At 59.9% G+C, this 19,805-nt stretch overlaps 3 protein-coding genes across 10 annotated transcripts; all 3 read right to left on the bottom strand.

Annotated features, from left to right (window-relative positions):
* Positions 1-113: 113 nt before the first annotated feature.
* On the bottom strand, positions 114-5,835 carry HYAL3 (hyaluronidase 3). Of its 3 annotated transcripts, XR_004677800.1 has the most exons (5): positions 5,632-5,835; positions 1,545-2,455; positions 1,087-1,176; positions 325-970; positions 114-230 (listed from the first exon to the last, which is right to left on the bottom strand). XR_004677800.1 is itself a non-coding variant. In XM_034997170.1 (4 exons), the coding sequence occupies exons 2-4, from the start codon at positions 2,436-2,438 to the stop codon at positions 695-697; spliced, it is 1,260 nt and encodes a 419-aa protein (XP_034853061.1). In that variant the 5' UTR covers positions 2,439-2,455; positions 5,632-5,835; the 3' UTR covers positions 235-694. The 3 variants fall into 3 exon arrangements, 2 of the variants coding, with proteins under 2 accessions (XP_034853061.1, XP_034853062.1); XM_034997170.1 differs by lacking the exon at positions 114-230 and having other exon boundaries at positions 235-970; XM_034997171.1 differs by lacking the exons at positions 114-230; positions 1,087-1,176 and having other exon boundaries at positions 235-970.
* On the bottom strand, positions 2,641-6,177 carry NAA80 (N-alpha-acetyltransferase 80, NatH catalytic subunit). The gene is given in 3 exon segments (XM_034997172.1): positions 2,641-4,257; positions 4,259-4,570; positions 6,040-6,177. Coding segments are annotated over 2 exon segments (894 nt in total). The 5' UTR covers positions 4,289-4,570; positions 6,040-6,177; the 3' UTR covers positions 2,641-3,393.
* A 1,735-nt stretch (positions 6,178-7,912) lies between these two features.
* On the bottom strand, positions 7,913-19,327 carry LOC118005108 (hyaluronidase-2). Of its 6 annotated transcripts, none has more exons than XM_034996840.1 (6): positions 19,211-19,327; positions 16,108-17,075; positions 15,534-15,623; positions 9,150-10,073; positions 8,716-8,805; positions 7,929-8,531 (listed from the first exon to the last, which is right to left on the bottom strand). In XM_034996840.1, the coding sequence occupies exons 2-6, from the start codon at positions 17,023-17,025 to the stop codon at positions 8,214-8,216; spliced, it is 2,340 nt and encodes a 779-aa protein (XP_034852731.1). In that variant the 5' UTR covers positions 17,026-17,075; positions 19,211-19,327; the 3' UTR covers positions 7,929-8,213. The 6 variants fall into 6 exon arrangements, with proteins under 6 accessions (XP_034852736.1, XP_034852735.1, XP_034852731.1 ...); XM_034996841.1 differs by lacking the exon at positions 19,211-19,327 and adding an exon at positions 17,918-18,019; XM_034996842.1 differs by lacking the exon at positions 8,716-8,805 and having other exon boundaries at positions 7,930-8,531.
* Positions 19,328-19,805: the final 478 nt, after the last annotated feature.

Below are 19,805 nucleotides of genomic sequence, written 5' to 3'. Positions count from 1 at the left end.
CCTACGACGTTCTAGCTGAACTATGTACCCACAATGCCCTGCGCACACGCCGCCCCCCCCCCCCCCCCGCCCCCCGTTACATGTGCATCCCTGCACGGTAGTTAAACTCTGAAGCTGCCGCCTTGGAGCAGCCTACCACGGCAGGCAGGACCGGCATTTCTTGGCACGGAGGCTGGACATTCGCGACAGGAAGAGCGTGGGGCTTGGTAGAGCTGGGTGAACAGTCAAACCTTAGGCAGTGAAAGAAAAAGTGACTTTATGATGAAGCAGAGGACAGACAACAGCTTAGCACTTACAGACCTTAGCCAAGATCCTGGAGCCCACCTGTCCCTGGACGGGTCTCCTGTGACCTCTCCATGGACCCAGTGAGGAGGTGGAACAGAGCTCTGGGCTGGCAACACTAACCATCTGGAACGGTGACTCTCCCCAGGGCTGCTTCCTTATCAGAAGGGATCAAGTGATCTCAGAGGACCTTTGGTTTTAAAATGGTGTAAGCAAAATAATAATAAAATAAAAAGGTGTAAACCTTTTTTTCTGGCCCCTTCCACTTCCCAGGGGTCCCATGGGAAGTGGGGGGGGTGTATAGGAGGACTGACTATAAACTGAATAGAACAAGAGCGAGACAGAGTCCTCCCTCCAGGACTGGAAAAATGGCAGCAGGGACAAGAGACTCAGGGACAGGTAACTTCTGGCTTTATGCTGCTTCTTCAGGCCTGGGCTCAGGCCTGGGCTCCTGGCAGGTAGGGCCAGCCCAGCCTGGGTAACAACGGCAGCTAAAGGACTCCCAGGCTCCAGGGCTGCCATCTGGCTGCAGGTGCAGAAAGGCTTCCAGCTGTCCTCCATCTTGCCAGGCACAGCGCCCATGGCCGTGGCACTGCCGGTGACTGCAGGCTATGGCTGCCCTGGTCACGTTGATTACATAGGGGCCCAGGGTGCCCACTAGGTAGTCATGGAGATGCCAGCACTCCTCCTGAGGAGAGGGGAAGGATGTATCAATGCTCCTGCTCCATGGCTCTGAGATGGTCTTTCTCCCAACCCTGGGACTCCAGCATGGGCTGCATGGCAGGTTGGAGGGGCAATGATCACCTCAGAGCTGGAGAAGCTTAGGTCCCCCCAGAGCACCACGCCGGCTGCCCCGAGTGCTGCGCTCACACCAATGGTCTGCACAAGGTCATCCTGGAGGCAAAGAGCTGCTAAGCCAGGCCTTGCACCTTCGAGAAACTTTTCTGGCTCATCGCCATGATCTGATTCCACTAGAGTAAGATTCCTTGGTACTGAGCCTCTGAGTGGCTTCTCAGGTCCTCCACTCAGGGTCTGTCTCCCCTCAGACCAGGGCTCCAAACGCTGGGCCTTGCCTTCCCCCTCAAGGTATTCCAACACAGAGCCTTACTTCCTTTTCAGATGCTCCAGAATAGGACCTCCCCACTAAAAACTAGATCAGGGCCTCCCCATCAAATCCCCCCAGGGCAACATCTTCTCTTCAGACCTTCCTCGGACAGGGCCATGCCCCCCACTCAGACCCCTGGATCTCAACCTTCACTCACCTGAGACAGGAACCTCCCAGAGCTCCGGTGTGTGAGGCGGGCATAGGCCAGGACAGGCAAGGGCTGTGGATGCCCAACGGAGGCCACACGGAAGGCCTCCTCCAGGCGGTATCGGACAAATGCCTGGTGGTAGATAGGCGGCAGACTGGGTGGGAGGTAGATGCTAGGAAAGAGGGCGCTGGAGGCAGCCCAGAGCCAATGAAGTTGGGTGTTGCGGGCAAGAGCGGCTGGGTGGCAGTGGCCCGTGTAATTGGAAGCCATACCATGCCAGCCATTGCTACAGGCTGGGAAGCGGTAGAAGCCCCAGAGCCCATGGGGTTGCAGTGCCTGGCCCAGTCGCAATGTGTCCTCCATCAGGGCCCGGGCTGCCTGTTCAAAGCCAGCATGGGCCTTGTGGAGCTGCTCCTGGGGGCTCAGGTCGGGGAATATCCGCTGTGCCCAAGCCCATGAGGCTGCCTGATAGGCTCGGCGGCGGCCCCAGTTCCCAGCCCAGAGTGGGCTCCATTCCTCCCAGTCTAGCACTGCCAGGCCAGCGAAGCCACGTCCTAGGCTGTGGTGGATCTGGTAGGCAGCCCGTGCCAGGTGGCGGTCAAGAGGGACAACCTGGGGGATGCCCCCATTGTGAGCTGTGCCCCTGGGCCCAAGGTAGGGATAGAGGCCGAGCTGGTTCTTGTAGAAGATGGTGATGTTCTGGCCATGGAAACGCTGGCCACGGTTGGCTGTGATGCCCAGGGCCTCTAGCGGCAGGTGCACGCCAAAGCGAGTCTTACAGTGTGCTGAGGGTATGTTCCACAGCACAGAGAAGGGGCGTTCAGGAGCCCAAAGCAGGGGCTGGCCAAACCCCAGGCACAGGGCCACTCCGAGCACCAGGGCCAGGCCCAGCTGCATGATCATGCCCCAGGGATGGAAACCTGCAGGAGAGAGGGGCTGTGAGCTTAAGAGTCCATGGCCATGGCCATACCTTCCATACAGCAGGGAAAGCTGGGAACACTCCCCCAACTACTCCCCACGAGGATGGGGGGTGGGGAAAACATGGCCCCCCTGTGGTCCTCTAGCCCTCTCAGACCAGCCATGCCATGCGTCAGCCTGGGCAGCTCCCCTCCCATGTTCTTCATCTTTGTCATGACACCACTGTGCCCTCTGACTCCTCGCCCACTCACAGTTCTCACCAGTCCCCTTCTATCCTGTCCATCTCGTTCCCTGCTCCAGGAACACTTAACACCCTCCCCCTTTGCCTGGCTTGATTCCTACTTAGCACTCAGGTCTCTGCTGTGACATCACCTCCCCTGGATTTCCAAACGGACTGAGGGCACTTGGGCTCCCACTGTCCCGACATAGATCCTGCCACTGTATGCCTATCTCCTTCTGTTCCTTGGATCAAGGCCCTATCTGTCTAGTTCCCCATTGCCCGGTTTAGGGCCTGACACACAGTAGGTGCTCAGTGAATGGTGATGAACGTGAAAGGGTACAGACACCTTGTCACCTGGGCCTGGCAGAGTGGGAGGGGCAAAAGTTAGGTGTCCCTTCATCCATGGCCCCAGGGCCAAGGTGGATCCGGAGGATCTTACAGAGATAGAGGATCTAAGATAAGGCTGGGAGGTGAGGGTGGGTCAACAAATAAACTGTCACAGCCACACCCAACAGAAGCCTTTATTCAGCCACACTGACAGCTCTGAGCCACAGCTATGGAGCAGTCTCCCAGCCCCACTGGTACTCAGGAAACATGGCCAGGCTAAAGCTGCCCCCAGGCTCTAGGGACTGGAGGTATGGCCAATGGGCTGGGCTGAGGCTGGTACTGTCCCAAGCAGTCCATCGACCCTGAAGGACAGTGCCTTGCCCTGGGTAGCCCTCAGATGTCCTTTTCCATCCAGAATATGGGGCATCCTCTCAGGTCTTGGTACTGCGTCTCCAGCAGGCTTTGTGGAGGGGGGCCTGCAGGAGGTGGGGGTGAGGTGATCAAGGGCTCAGGCAGGGGAGGGGGTGGTGGCAATGATGGCCCCTTGGGGACTCTTGGGGCAGTTTGGACAGTTAGACTAGGAGCCTTGCAGGGTGGCCGGGGAGAGGGGGCTCTGGGGAAGGCCCTGAGCAGGGTGGCAGGCAGCTGTTGGCTGGTGAAGACCAGGCCCTGCACAGGCTCACCCAGCTGGTAGCCCAGGTGGGCATAGAACTGCAGCTGGTCATGGGTGGTGAGGTGTAGCCGGCGGAAGCCCCGGGCCTGAGCAAAAGCCTCCAGGCCCTCCATCAGACGGCGGCCAAAGCCGCGGCCCCTCAGAGACCGGGCCACCACCACTGTCTCCACCAGGAGGCTCTGGGGCCGGTCTAGCACCCGTGACAAGCGGGCATGACCCACCACGATGGGGGCTACCTCGGGTGTGGGGCGGGGGCTCAGCAGCATCAGGCAGAGGGGGAAGGCATCTGAGGACTGGCCCAAGGAGTGCAGGCGGGAGGCACGGCTTCGGGGCCACTGCTCATTGATGAGGTCGGCACAGGCATCCAGGAGCTCAGGTCGGCAGTGCACAGGCTCCAGGGTCAGTTCAGCCAGGTTGGGGGCTGGGGTGTCCTCTGGCTGGTGTGCGGGATCCAGGGTCAGCTCAGTGGAGCCAGGACTGAGAGTCATCTCTGGATGGCATGCAGAACCCGGGGTCAGCTCAGCTAGTCTGGGGCTCAGGGTCAGCTCTGGCTGGTGTGCAGGATCCAGGGTCAGCGTGGCCAGGTTGGATCTCAGGGTCAACTCTGGCTGGCATGCAGGATCCAGAGTCAGCTCGGCTCGGCTGGTACTCAAGATCAGCTCTATCTGGTGTGCAGGGTCTAGGGTTGGGGTCAGCTTTGGTGGGCCGGCGCTCAGAGTGAGCTCTCACCTACATGTAGGATCTAGGCTCAGCTGAGTCAGGCTGGGAGCCAAGGTCGTCTCCTACTGGGTTGCAGGTGGCTCAGTGGCAGGTTAGGGATTAAGAGCACAGTCTCCAGACAGTGGTATCTCCTCAGACCACAAGGGTGCTCCTCTGATGGACAACAGCCACGCTAGGCTGTACCAAGAGGGAGGACAGGGTTGGGGCAGGGAGGGGCTGACAGAGTGCTAGGTGGGCCATGTGTCCCGGAACTGGTAAACTACACCTTGTCCCCATACTCACCTGATGGCACAGGTGACCTGGAGACCATCCCCTATACCTGACTCAGGTGGACAGCATTTCAGGCAACAGAAATAGGTCCATCATGTCCTGCTCCACATTGGAGGGAGGCTGAAGCCTAAAGGCTGGGGCAGAACCCAAGAGTCCTGGCCCCAGCCTGCTGTGGCTACAACTTTGTTCTCCCCAGGATGGTGGATTTAGCCTTACCATCATGGCTGGCTGGCCATCAGACAGGACATGCAAACTAGACACCATGATCCCTTACTTAAACCCACTCAAGATTCCCTTTGGAGGAAACACAGCTGCCCCCAGGAGCACCCCTGTTCCTTCCTTTTCCCTACATTCTTGGTCCCAGCCTTTTTGGCCACTTGGGCCATGCCTGCCACCTGACCAATCCTGGGGTACCACTCACCCACCCATTTAGGATGGGATTTCCCTTCCCTGCCTGCAGCACAGAGCCCATGGCCCCCTCCCCAACGCTCAGGACACTTTGCTTGGGCACAGACCCAAATGTCCCTTCAGATGGGGCCCCAACAGCACTGGCAAGGGGCCTGGCTCACAGTCTCACAGCAATGTGGCTCTTGCAGGCTTGGTTCCCCACTGGCCTGAGTTTCGTAGTCACCCTAGATAAGGACCACAGCTTCCTTCCTAAATCCACAAGGGTGTCCAACCGCCACCGGGTTGGGGCCTCAGACCTCCTGCGCCTAAATCCCATTGTTTGCCCATCCTACCCCAAGCCGTGCTTCCAGAAGATCTATGCTGGGGGATTTCTGGCGGTGGGGGATCCGCTGGGCTGCACACTTCTACTCACCTGCTCCAGAGAGGACGTCCTGGCTCCCCTTCCCCACCTCCCCAAGAAGGTCCCCTGAGCTTGAGGCCAATTCCGCACTGGTCGTGCACAGGTAGGAGCCCCCCGCCCCACACACTATATCCCACTCGGAGGGCTATAAGCCCCTCACCTGCATCAGCTACCTCCTCAGCAGCCGCCGCCCTGGACCTAGAGGGAGGAAGCCCCAGGATCCGCCCCCAGGCTTGGAGCCCCAGACTTCCCCGCGGGCTTAACCCTTTCAGTGCCGACCCCACCCACTGTGGGCGGGGCTCCTGCGTCCTCACGGAGAGGCGGCAAGGCTCTCCTGGGCCTCAGTTTCCCCCTCCCTCCTAGTGGGTGACAAACCATGGAGTTTTTTGGGGGGGGGGTGCTTCGGGAGCTTGACTCTGGGTGGGTGTGGCTCGGCATGCTCTGGGAGGGAACGACAGACGCAGGGAAGGCGTGAGGGGCGGCACAGCCACTTGAGGACCGCACGCGTGGGGCGGACGGGAGACAGTGAGAACCAACATGCTGCGCGTGGGAAGGGGGAGTTACTGACATGTTGAAGCCAAGATCCGGGATGCTCCGCGTCCTCGCTCCGCGCTGGCCGGTTTCTCGCTCTGTGGCTTGGACTCTTCCGACCGCCCGCGCTGGCCCCTAGCGGTACGGCGGACGCAATGCAGCCGTCGCGGCCCGCAGCGCCCCACCTGGTCCAGACTTTCCCTAGGCCGCCAGCCCCCACCCCGCCTCCGCGCGTCACCGCTTAGGCTCCGCCCCCGGCTCAGCGCGTCATAACACCGAGCCCACGCAGACCCGGTCTCTGCCCTGGCTCCGCCTCTGCCCCTCCCGCCGTCGCCGAGCCACAGCTCCCTGCGCCGGCGCTTCACCGCTGTGACCGAGCGCAGGCTCCACCTCCTCCTCGACGTGCCCCGCCCAGTGCAGGCCCGGTCTCTGGCTCCTGGGCATCGCTTAGGTCTTTCGGGATTCCGCTCGGCAGAGGCCCTGCCGGGGCCCATCACGCCAAAGCCTTGGCCGAGTGCAGGCCCCTCCTCCACCTGGCTCTACTTTCGCCTCGCCCCGTCTCGCCCCACCCTAGGCTCAGGCAGGTCTCGGTTTCCGTTGGCCTCCCGGGTAAGAGGGTCCTGTGTGGAAACGGTCAGGTAGAGCTTCCTCCTGAAATTTGGGCCCCATCCTTGGAAACAGCCGCCCTCGGACAGACATTAGGACTGGGTGAGAGAGACGAGCCTTTGCTGTGCCCTCTTGCATCCCAGCGCCTGTACGTTTTGGGCACTCAATAGCTCTTGAAGCAAGAATCATGTCTACTTTATTTGCGAGGCTGGTACCTCTGAGCAGATTCAGGTTGCGTGCAGGGCTGGTTACTGTCAACACAGAGTAGGAGCCAAAGGGCTCTACCTCTGTGGCTAGACAGCCTGGGTTCGACCTAAGCTGCTCTTTTTTCTGGCTGTGCAACATTGGACAAAATGGTTGCCCTCTCAGTGTGTGCCTGTTTCCTCATAACGTCATGTTAGGATTGAATGAGTTAGTCTACTTTAAATACTTAGCACAGGGGGCGCCTGGGTGGCTCAGTTGGTTAAGCGACTGCCTTCGGCTCAGGTCATGATCCTGGAGTCCTGGGATCGAGTCCCACATCAGGCTCCCTGCTTGGCGGGGAGTCTGCTTCTCCCTCTGACCCTCCCCACCTCATGCTTTCTCTCTCTCTCAAATAAATAAATAAAATCTTTAAAAAATAATAATAAAAAAATAATAAAATGCTTAGCACAGGACTTGGGGAGGAGTAGGTGCTCAGTGAATGTCAGTTCTTGTGATAGCTGCAGCTTAAAGACTGGGCTCAGTGTCTCTGGAGATGTTAATGACCCTATTGGGTGGGTGCTGGAGGCTCTAACCCCTTCAACTATCCTGGCCTGTAAGCATGTGTGCAGGTGCAGACATATGCTCTTGATGGTGGCTGAGAGTAATCCTGACTGACCGTGACTTGTGTGACTGCTTGTACTTGAGAAAGCTGTGACCAGGCTCAGAGTGCATTAGGTTGTGAAACCAAATAAATAAAACCTCATTAAAAGAAATAAAAAGAAAACCTCATTTAAAATGGAGTCGAGCGAGACGCTTGGGTGGCTCAGTTGGTTAAGCGTCTGCCTTCCACTCGGGTTGTGATCCCAAAGTCCTGGGATCAAGTCCCGTGTCGGGCTCCTTGCTCATCGGGGAGCCTGCTTCTCCCTCTCCCTTTGCTGCTGCCCCTGCTTGTATGCTTGCTCTCTCTCTCCTTCTGTCAAATAATTAAGTAAAAATAAAATGGAGTCGAGAGGCTAGAAGGGGGAACTCACACACACCACTTCTTGCAGCCTTTTGCAGACCCAACAGGAAGGAGACTACTTTACTCCTCCAATGGGAGGAAAGATTTTCTCATTGCCTGACAACAGCCCAGCCAATGAGAGAGCCTCATAGCTCAATGAAAAGCCATCACCCTTCAAACTCCCAGTTTTACTCCAGTGGATTTTCTGTTTATAACAGGCCCTTCCAACTCCCCCCATTCCTCTATAAAATAGCATTCCTCCTCTTTGTTCTCCAGACTTGCCTATGGTTTTGCAACAGCTCACATATCTCAAATTGCACTTCCCTGCTGTTCCCCCCAAAAAACCATTTTTGCTGGTAAAATAACCAATTTATTTTTAAGGTAAACAGGTGCTCAATGTGTGTATCCTGGCGTGTGACCAATCACCACATGCCCTGCTGCTCACACCGTGCTCCCTTCCAGCCACGGTAGCAGCGACATTGGAACTCCACAGCCATCTGCATCTGATCCTCAAGTGAGAGGGCACCTTGTAGGGTCAGGGGCCTGCCACCACGAGTGAGCTGGATGGAGAAGCTGGCGGGGTTGAGGATGAGGAGGGCCTCAGGGTGGCTGGGGCGCCTGGCACAGCGACCATGGCCTGAGCACAGGGCTTGACTGCACAGAAGAGCCCCACTGGTCACGTTGAGGATGAAGGGCCCCAGTGTGGTGTCCACATACTCCTTGATGGCCTGGCACGATTCCTGAGTGGGAGGAGGAGCATCAGGGACACCACGATCATGCGTGGGCCTACCTAGGGCATTGACACACTCACCTGCTGGCCCGCCAGGAGTGCAGGGCTAGAAAGGGCCGGCCAGGGTCTTCCCAATCAGCCTCCCAGCCCAACTCCTGCCCCCACCCTAACCCCCATCCTGGGCCTGAGCTCACCTTGGTTTTCGTGTTCTCCCAGCTCACCCAGAGTACCACTCCTGCTGCTCCCTGGGCTGCACTTTCCCCCAGGCTGTGCTCCAGCTCATCCTGGGGAAAGGGACCGCATAGCTCTGAGGGGCCTTCCTCCCCTCCCTCCCCCACACAGCAGATTGCTGTAACACCACCGGGTGGGACAAATAACTCATAGTCCCCACCTGGGGCTGCTCTGGCCCCGGTAGCGAGAGGCAAGCCTGTCCTCCTCACCGTAGCCTGCAGCAGGCATTCCATCTTTGTGATGAACGTCTGTACCGAGCACAGAGCTTGGCACACAGTAGGAGCTCAAGGAATGGAGCATAATGGATGAAAGTGCCCCAAGGCTGTGTGGCCTCACTTATTGGACCTAATGCCTGACAAGGTAGGCTACAAGGTGGGTGGGGTCATAGGAGACTCACCAGGGACAGAAAGCGGTTCGTCTTGTCATAGAAGATCTGAGCATAGGGCAGCACCGGCAGATTGGGGTCCCCAACACCCATAGCCACACGGAATGCCTCACCTACACGGTGCCGCACATACATCTGTCCCTTCCCCGTGCCCTCCAGCTCTGCGGGCATGTAGATGCTGGGGTAGAGGGTGCGGCTCTGGCTCCACAGCCACCCCAGCTGGTCATTCTGGGCACTGACACCCGGCGGGCACTGGCCAGTATAGTTGGGGCGTAGAAAGTCATAGTTGTAGCAGTCAGGGAAGCCATAGAAGCCCCAGAGGCCACGAGGCCTCAGAGCTTGCCCCAGCTTGAGGGTGCCTGCCATCCAGGCCTGTGCAGCCTCCTGGAACTGGTCCCGTGCTGTTGCCTCCACCCGAGGAGCTGGCCAGTCGGGATGCTGCCCCCGTACCAGTGCTCGGGAGCGCTGCCGGTAAATGTCCTTGGTGTCCCAGTTGAAGGCCCAGCGTGGGCGCCATGCCTCCCAGTCGATGACTGCCAGCCCTGAGAAGTCAGACTCAGGGATGTCAGCCAGGATGTCCTGGAAGGAGCGGGCCAGGTGGGTATCCAGGCTGGCATTCTGGGGCAGGCCACCAAACACAGGCTCCCCAGCAGATGTGTAGTAGGGGTAGGTGCCCAGCTGGTAGCTGTAGAAAATGGTCATATCAGGGCCGCGGAAGGTCTGCCCAGGGTTGGCCACCACATCGAAGACACTGACATCCACATCCACGCCGTATTTCTCCAGGCACCACTGGGTGTTTGCGTTCCAGATGGTGGTGAAGGGCTGGTTGGGCACCATGGGGCTCCTGGAGCCTTGGGCCGCGCCAAGCAAGGTCAGGAAGAGAGCGTAGGTGGGAAGCAGGTGGACTGCCATGGCAGAGGATGGGTCTAGGGAAACCTGACCAGAGGAGGCAAAGCTGAGAGCAGGTTCTGAACTCTCTGACCCCTGCTCAGAGAAGGCAGGCCAAGCCCCTTGCTCATTAATCCACCCCTGCTCGGCCTTAGGTAAACATTGACCTTGGCTCAGGGCTTAGGGAGGTCAGAGGGCAAAGGAAAGGTGTGGAGGGGGAACGCTGCCACTGGAGGGCACGTCTGAGTTGCTTCTAGGGCGGGGCCTTTGCCCTCCTGTCTCCCATAGGCTTTGCCTCGGCTAAGCTAACCAATCCCCTTCCCCAGGGGCCACAGAAGCCATGACTCTGTTTTGAGAAGAGCTGCTGAGAGCCAGGCCCTCAGCCTCCAGGCTGACCTGACTGATGGGGGATCCTTTCCTGTCTTCCCCCAGGAATCCTGGCCAGCCATTGGAGGAAGAGATGCTCAGCTGGACAGGTCAGCCCAACCCTCCTGTATACCCACCAGTCTGCCCAGTTGTCCCTGCTGACCTCAGGGCTGAAGGGCCTCATCCTCCAAATTTCCTGACCCCAGCGTGAGGGCCTAGGCAGGGCTCAGCAAGATTCTGTTCCTCAACTCTGGCCCCAGCTGCACCACACTCAGAGGAAGCTGCTGCTGGAAACAGCTTTTGTAGGGGGGTCACCCCACCCAGTCTGGGGGCGGGCTGAGGGGCAGGCCCTGAGTTGGAGGGCTGGGCCAGGCAGCAGAGCCACCTCAGCACCCCTAACAAAGTGCCTTGCTAGAAGGTGGGGCTGGGCGGGAAGCAGCCCCGCCCACACGGTCAACATCACGGCAGGGCTTTGTGGCTTTTTTTGGGTTGGGGTGGGGGTGGAAGCGGTGCAGGGGGGCTTTTTGGGTGGCAGACCCCTCTGGGCACGCCTGTGTGTGGTACTGGAGTCTGGGTGCCTCAGTACAGTACCCTGAGGGAGCCTACTTTCCTGCAGGGCTGCATTATGATATCTCTGGGTCTTAGGCACTTTTGCCTTTGTGGGCCCCTTCCTCAAAACATTAAAAAATGCATTTTACAACTGTGCTGGTACAAAGACAAGTACAATCCAGACTGAAGTCATTATTATATATTCATTATTAATATATATTTTCCTCTGATTAAAAAAGTGAAGACGGGCACCTGGGTGGCTCAGTCGTTAAGCGTCTGCCTTTGGCTCAGGTCATAATCCCAGGGTCCTGGGATCGAGCCCCACATCGGGCTCCCTGCTCTGCGAGAAGCCTGCTTCTCCCTCTCCCACTCCCCCTGCTTGTGTTCCCTCTCGCTGTGTCTCTGTCAAATAAATAAATAAAATCTTAAAAAAAAAAAAGTTAAGACTGTTTTTGGGCCCCTAGAAGTATTGCGGCCCCAGGCCCTACACCGACTATGCCCAGGAGGTAGATCCCCTCTGCTTTAGGGATGTGTGTGAAAGGCACTGTGTCTGTGAAGTCAGGGCTGGTCAGCTACGGTCTTGGCCTCTGTGCAAGGTCCAGTAGTATGTGCAAGTGTGGGATCCAGTGCCTGAGCTGGGTGTGACTTCGCAGTCTTGTGACTGTGAGACCCCGTGTTTGGGTGACCATGGGTGTGTCACTGACCACATACTTGTTCATTCCTTTGTGATTTCACTTGTTTGCTGATTCAGAAGCTGATTGAGACCTGCTAGGTGCCCAGGCCCAGGCATGCCTGCCAGGGTGGGGTGAAGGAAACCTCATATCCCTGATCCAGGTGAAAGTGCTACCTGAGTCCACAGCCCAGTCTGAGCCTGAGCCAGGGACCCCCTGGCACAGTGGTCAATGAGTCAGTGACACAGCCGGCTACCATCTGGACTCGGTCCTCCAGGCTAGGATGGAGAAGCTGACAGCGCTGAAGGAGGAGGACCCCAGCACAGGATCTAGCCACAGAGGTGGTGGCTGCTGATCTTGTCCAGGAAGCAGGGTCCCAGAGTGATGACCATTAGGCTCAGAGAGCCTGGCACAACTCCCAAGGGCTGAGGGGACAGGAGAACACCAAGGCAGCCCCGACCCTCTTCCTGAGCGTTCATGCTACCTTCAGGTGCCCCATAACCCAGCCAAACCGGCTGGCATTCTCTAGCTGGCCTCAGTCCAGGGGAGAAGCTCTAATGGTGGAATGGCAGGAAGATGCTCCCCAGCCCCAGGGCCCTGCCCACAGACCCGCCCCTGCTGCGCTGCTCTGGCGGGGTTGGCCCAAGTGCTGTGTGTGTCTGGGGTCAGTCCGGCTTCGTGGTCCAGCCCTGCCTGCCCTCTCTGGTGGTGTGCATATCCCGGGTCTGAGCCACCTCCCTCCCCTTTACACCTACCCACCCACAGCTGTGGCTGTCCCTGAGTTGCACTTTCCACAAGGCTGTCGTCCAGGTCCTCCTGGAAAGTGATGTGAGGTGATCACAGATTTGCACGGAGGGGTCCCAGCCGATGGGTACAGGTCACAGATGTCTGGGGGAGGTAAGAGTTGTGTAGGTCGGGGCGCCTGAGTGGCTCAGTCGGTTAAGCGTCTGCCTTCGGCTCAGGTCATGATCCCGGGGTCCTGGGATCGAGTCCCGCATCGGGCTCCTTGCTCCGCGGGAAACCTGCTTCTCCCTCTCCCACTCCCCCTGCTTGTATTCCCTCTCTGACTGTGTCTCTCTCTGTCAAAAAAATAAATAAAATCTTAAAAAAAAAAGAGTTGTGTAGGTCACACATGTGGGGGAAACCACAGCTTGGCACGGGTATGGAGGAGTCCTGGCTAGGTGGGAAAGGCCACAGATGTTGGGTGTTACCGATGTGGGTGGGGTAGCTCACAGGTGTGTTTGAGGGTCACAGCTGGGTAGGGCAAGTCAGAGGGGTGAGGGCAACACAGACGAGTCACAGCTTCTTCCTTGCCCTCTTTTTGCTGGCTCCATCATCTTGTGACCTTATAGACCAACACCTTCATCTTCTGTCCAGCAGGCTTCTCCCTACCATGGCCCCGAGCACTGGGCACCCTCCCCCTCCACGTGACTGACGTTGCCTTCTGTGCTCCCGCCTAGCCCCCTTCCCTCTGTTCTCGGCCGTCGCCAGCCAGAGGGACGAGGATCACCTGACAACCTGAGCTGACATCGATGTGGTGGGGCTCGCTTCTCCAGGCTCTGCTCCGCTGACCACGTCTGACTTGGCCTTTGCATCTAGTGTGCATCCCCAGGACGACAGGGCCCTTTGCTGGTGTGGCTTGCAGATGCAGCCCAGCCCAGCAGTGGCACGTGTGTGAGTGCTGTTTACTGAGCAGGTGAGACTCAAGCAAAGTCAGGCGTGGTGCCACTCGAGGGCTGCCCTTCCTGCCCTACCTGTGGTAGCGCCTGGCCACGCTGCAGCCTTGGACTGCAGGTCCCAGCCGTGTTCCAACTTCCTGCAACCTTTGCCCCCACTTTGTCTCTAGTAGCAAGCTTCCCCTTCCCCTTTTCAAACTCAGTGTAGAAAGCACTTCCTCGAGGATACCTCTCTTGAGGCCTTGTGGCTGGGCTGCCCTCCTTCACCACTTGGCTGTTTCTTGAGTCTGTCTCCCCACAGCCAGTGTTGTGTCATCACTGACATGGACAAGGGGACCCAAAGTGTGGGTTTGATGGCTGAGGAGAGGGGCAGAGCCCCTTCAAGGATGAAGCAGGCTGGAGCTAGTCTGACTACTCCAGATGCTACTTCTCTCCCCTGGGACAGCTGGGGACAAGCCACATTCTCCAATGGTCAGGACGGGGCTGACCTTTGAGGAGGTCTCTGCTCCCAGACTCAAGATGCCTCCCTCTCGCCCCATCGCGTGTCTTTGCGGTGGGACAGGGTTGAGACCTCAAGATTCAGGTCCCAAACCCCAGTGGAGGACTGTGACCCAGCTGGGGAGAGGTGTATGTGGCTGAAGTCCACTGCCCTTGGAGCAAGGAGTGGAGAAGACGCCCTTGCCTGTGGGAACAACAGGGAGGGGTGGTCTGGCTACCTGCCCAGCCAGGGAAGATCAAATATCCACTTCCCGTCTCCCTGGGTGGGCAAGGCGAGGTGAGTGGCACTGGCCCAGCTGGGGATCCAGGGGCAAGGAGGAGAAACACAATGAGCCTAGTCCCTCACGGAAGGCTGGGCCCAACTGCTTTCCAATGAATACGGAGAAACCCACAATCCTGGGTGTTGGGGTGGAATGTGAATCCCTCCGTTCCCAGTGGCCCCTGCCCCAGCAGGGCAGCTGCAGAATGGGCAGCTCTGGGCCTCCAGGTTCCACGGACCGCATCTGACGGATACGAAGTTCCCAGCAGAGAGTCTCACGGAGACAGGCCTGCGCTCAAACCTCCTGAGACACCCTGGAATCTCTCTCACGTGTCCTGGCCTAGGTGCAGACAGTCCAAGCACAGAAGCAGGTGTTTTATATTTAATTTACAAAAGAGACCCCAAAATAATAATAATAAACTATCCAGGGGCAGGAGAGTAGGGTCAGGTCCTCTCTGGCCCGGCTATACCCCTCTTCCTCTCTGGCAGGGAGAAAAGGGGCCTCTCAGGGAACTGCCTCCCCCTTAGAACAGGGGGGTGAGAGCTGGTATGGACACCCTGCCGGGCATCCCCGGGGCTCTGCCCCCTTGGAGCTCCAGTTTGTGCACCCCGGGCAGGCTCCTACATGCCTGGCAGAGCCCTCATGGCAGAGGCCAGCTGGCCCGGCAGCCGGGAGAGAGACCCCTACAAAGTCCAGGTGAGGGCCAGGGCTGCCCCAGCCAGTGAGCTGGTGAGGAGGGGCCCAGCGCAGGCCCCACGGGCACCGCCAGCTGCCCGTGTGCGGTCCCACTGGCACTGCTCGCCCCCCCAGCCTAAGTAGCACTGGCAGCGGAAGTGCGTCTGCAGGTAGTTGAGATCCGCCCAGCTGAGCTCCCCCTCTGGGCGCAGCTGGGGCTCCCCAGGCATGCGGCTAGGCACCAGGCGGAAGCTGCTGGCGCTGAGGTGCAGGAAGGTACTGGCGCTGGGGTCGCGGCGTACACAGCGCCCGTGCCCATGGCACTGGGCCCAGCTGCAATACTGGGCAGCCCAGGACACGTTGACTACGTAGGGGACCAGCAGCCGCGTCAGGTAATCCTTGAGGTACTGGCAGGTCTCCTGAGGGCAGAGGCCAGGGATCAGGGTCAGGGCCTCAGCCCACAGGCCCGGATGGAAGCCCTGTGTTCTTGTAACAGCGCACACGTGTGTACACATACATGCGTGCTTGAGCCCTTACCACCCCTGCTCCCGCTGAGAAGGGAGGAGGGGACAGAGACGAGCCCAGCAGGGCGGCTGGCGGGGGGAGGGTGGAACTCTAAGGCTGTTCAGGATGGTATGACCCCTTTCCTGGGAATAGGGGAGGAACCCTTTCTCCTCTGTTGGGACCAGGGAGGCCTTGGGTGGGAGACAGACAAGGGGCCCAGACTAGGTTGGTTTGCCCACCTTGAGGTTGGCAGCCCAAAGCTGCAACTCTCTGCCTGCCCCCCTGCAGACTCCACTCTGTCTTACTCACCTTGCTGGTGGTGTAGCCCGCGTCGCCCCAGAGGATGACCCCGGCCGCGCCCAGGGCTGCGCTCTCACCAATGGTGGAGATGAGATCCATCTGTGTGGGAGGAGGACAGTCACGGGGGAGACTGAGACCACAGGGTGAGGACAAGACAGGCTGGACAGGCCCCCACCCTGTTCTGCCATGCTGATCCCCTCAGCCCAGTACCCCTTTCCACCCTCAGGCAGAGGCTGTTTCACTTTCTCATTAGATGTGCAAGCCGTTTGCACTCCTACTTTGGCTTCCGTTTCCCAAGCCAATAGCCCACTTGAATCTAGGATGTATCTATCAGGATGGACTCCCAAGTCCCTGCTCTGCCCTGGATGTGCTGGGAAGCTTTGAGCAAATTTCTTAGCATCTCTGGATCTCAATTTTCTTATCTGCAAGATGGAGATAATGATGCCACCCTTTCACAAGGTCACAGGGAGAATGACGGGAGGGGATGGAGAGCAGCTAGTCAGCTAGGGGGCAGGAGGCCCCCTGCTATCCCAACCTGGCAGTGGTTGTGCGGGGCGGGGAGAAGGCGGGGGCCGGCACGTACCTCGCTGAGCCCTGTGAGCCTGCGGCTGTAGGTGGGGCGTGTGAAGACGTAGACCGGGAGCGCGTGGTTGGCGTGGTGGGTGTGAGCCACGCGGAGGGCCTCCTGAACGCGGAAGCTGACAAAGTTGCGGCCGTGGGTGGAGGACGCCAGTGTCTCGTCCAGGTAGACGGAGGGGAAGAGGGCTGTGCTCTCGGCCCACAGCCAGGCCAGCTGGTCGTTTCGGGAGACCTCAACATCAGGGCAGCGGCCTGTATAGGTGTCCCAGTTCTGCACGTAGTCGTGGTTGTAACAGTCGGGGAAGAGGTAGAAGCCCCAGAGGTGCCGCGGCCGCACTGCCTTGACAAAGCGCAGCGTCTCCAGCATGAACTGGCGGGCCGCAAACTCAAACTCGTACTGCGCCTGCTTGACCACACGGTCTGCTGGCCAGTCAGGGTGGCGAGTGGCCACCAACTGGCGCGACGACTGGCGGTACACGTCCTTGTCCTGCCAGTTGCGCACCCACACGGGCCGCCAGTCCTCCCAGTCGATGACTGCCAGGCCTGCAGGCTCCTGTGTACGGATGTAGTGCTCCACGTGCTCCTGCAGCATCTTCAGATGTGCCCAGAGGCTGCCATTCTGTGGCACGCCCCCATGCACAGACCTCCCCACGGAACTGAAGTGTGGATACAGGCCCAGCCGGTCATGGTAGAAGATGGTGATGTTCTGGTTCACAAAACCCTCATTAGGCGAGGCCTGCACATCAAAGGCCTTCAGGTCCAGTGGTACCTTGAGGCGAGGACCACAGTCTTGTGTGGGGACATCCCATGCTACCACAAAGGGCCGGCCGGTGAAGATGGGTGGCGCTGTGGGCTTGAGCTGGGTGGCCCATGCCACCAACACCAGGGCCAGTGTGACGGCAGGGCCCAGGCCTGCCCACATGCTGGGGGCTGCAGGAAGACGGTGTCACCTGCCTGGCACCAGCTCAGGAACTGGGGGAAAGATGGGAGAGAGCAAGTTAGTCTATAGAATCCTGGAGGTGCCCACCCCAAACCCACTCACACTCCCACAGTCCAGGCTGTGTGGGGCACTGTGCCCAGGGCTGTTCAGACCCTGTTAGGTGACTGTAACAGGTCTGAGAGACCACCGGCCATGGAGGGGAAGGCAAGACACCCTGGGAACTCACTGCCAGGAACATAGGGCTCCTTCCTAGAGCAGGTGGCTTATGGCCGGGCAGAGACCTCTGGTAGGTCTGTGACTCTCAGAACTGGCAGACTGAGCCATGGACTCACTGCTCAGAAATATAGATACCTGCAAAACCACCCAACACATGGTTTCAGAGAGCCCCGAACCCGAGGCCCACTCTGTACCCCGTGGAGAACTCCCGATCCAGAGAAATGATAGCATTTGGATAAGGCAGGGCACAGCTCATGCAGCCACCAGGAAGCTGGAATAGAGCCGCGGAGCTGGTAGCTGTGCAGCACCCGCCTGGCAGAAGAGCGAGGCTGTCAGGACTTTGTATCGAGCGCAGACACCCTCCCAAGCTTGGTGGAGGCCCCACCGGGACAAAGGGGCGGCGGACCTCCCATGGCGGCGCCAGCGGACCGGCCCTTCCCTCGGCAGCCCCCGGGAATGCACGCGCCCGCCCGCGGGGAGGAGCTCACTTCGCCTGGCCTTTGTGCGGGACCCCGCCCCCGCCCCGCACGTGGGGCCGGGGCCTGAGCCGGGCCGGGTGGGGGTGGGGTCCCTGGGCCGCCCCGCTGGGCGCATCCCCGGGGGTCCAGAACCCAGCCCACTGGGAGAGAGCCGCTAGGCTTGCACTGCTCGCCCTCACCTCGCGCGGGGCGCCGCCGGGACCCGCGCCATGGCCAACGCCATCCCCGGCCCAGCCCGGCCCGCTCCGGCCGCTCGCCCAGGCGCGGCCCCGGCTCGGAGCCTCTGCTGCTCCGCCCCCCCTCGCCCCGGCCCGCGGGCCCTTTAAGAATCCAGCGTGGAGGTGGGCCCGGGGCAGGACTTGAGGCCGGGGCGGGAAGGTGTGCCCGACTTTTACGCAGCCAGTGCAGCGTTTCGGCCTCCAAGGTTCCCAGATCCTCCGCCGAGGAATGTGGCCACCCATGTGGAGCCGTGAGCCCCCTCCAAACGGGGCTTTCTTCTGGAGTCTCAGGCGCGAGCTCCAGTCAGCCCAAGATTTCCTCCCCCACCAGCCCGCGGCCGGTGGTACAGTCCTCCCCGCTCCGCCGCGCGACCAGCCGCTTAAAGGGACAGCGTAAGGGACGGGAGTCGTGGAGGGAATAAAGAAGGTGGTGTTCCTCCGCCCGTCCATAAGGTGGTGCTGCGGCACCTGGGGCCTTGGCTGGGGGCAGCAGAGGATCTGGCCCCGTACCCGCGAGTGTAGCTTCCAACCCTGGGGCAATTTGGAAAGAGGGACGGTGACCATAGCCGACCTCGGGCCTTCCGGGATAGTAACACCCAGTCCCCTACGGATCAGGGCTCCCCTTCCACCCCCCCGTCCCAGTCTGAAGGGAAGCCCCGCCCCCTGCCAGATTGGGGGAGGGGGACCAAGCGCCAGCCTCTTAGCCCTCGCTGGGCTGGGCCGAGGCTGTGGTTGTCTTGGCAACACGAGCTTTGAGTCGCAGCGTGGCCGGCCCCGCTGGGGGCCGGTAAGCCCGGCGGGCCCTGGGGGTAGGGCCCCCTGCCCGCGACCTGCATTAGGGACAGGCCGATGCCTGGGCTACCGTTCCCTCCTGCCCACTTTCTCTGGAGGCCTGTAGGAGCCCCCCAGGCTTTATTTCAACTCTGAGGAGGCTGCTACCCTCGCAGAAGTACCCGGCCCGACCGCAGAGAAAGCCGGTCTGGCTAGAGGGGCTTCCCCGGGCCTCCACCCGGTATCAGGAGCCCTTTCGCCCCACAAGCCCCTCCCGCTGGGGAGCAAGCTTGGAGCTGGACTGGGCCGAAATCTCCCTGCCTCTTACTAGATCCTCTCCCCCGTATGCGGCTCAGCTCCCCCAAAGGGCCCGGGTCTGCACCACCAGCCCATTCCCGTCCGCGCGACAGGGAGAGGAAGGAGAGAGAGCTCCTGTGAGCGGATCTAAAGGGGGTGCAGACCAGTCGCCTGCACTGGGCTCACCTGTGTGGGAGCCCGTGGGCCCAGTAGGTCGGCGGCCTCCCTTCTTCCCCGCGTGAGCCTCTCCAGCTAAGCTACTCGCACCAGCTGCTGCCCGCCGGGCAACCCGCCGGCGACTTGATAAACCCCATCCCCTCCCACCCGCTCCCGCCTCCCACCCCAGCCCTTTTTCCTCACTTCCTGCTGCCCCTCTGAGAGGAAAGGGCCAGGAACAAGCGCGGGGGAAGGGACCGCCTTGACCCTGTTTCCCTCCGGCATGCCCTGCTGGCTGGCTGCCCTCCCCACCCTTCCCCCCTGGAGTATGCCCTGGCCCTGTGAACTGCACCAGGTGACAGGAAGGCTGTGGGACTTGGCTCAGGTGACAGCCTCCGCCATGCCGGCAGTTTCCTAACCCTGAAAGCTCTTCTCCCTAACCTTCCCTTGGGGTTGAGGCCCATCCTCAAATCCAGTAGCCTGTGAGTGGAGGGGCCCCAGTGGTGGGGTGCTTGGCTGATGGTCCCCCAAGGCAGGTGGTGAAGAAGGGGACCGGCCCTGAGGCAGTTTGGGGAAACTTCCAGGAGCTGAGTCAATTTTTTCCCACTGAGAGCGGAAGCATCCC

Source organism: Mirounga leonina, unplaced genomic scaffold, assembly GCF_011800145.1.
Source record: "Mirounga leonina isolate KUSES-001 unplaced genomic scaffold, KU_Mleo_1.0 Mir_94, whole genome shotgun sequence".
NCBI lineage: Eukaryota > Metazoa > Chordata > Mammalia > Carnivora > Phocidae > Mirounga > Mirounga leonina.
This window is presented reverse-complemented; position numbering and strand designations above follow the sequence as displayed.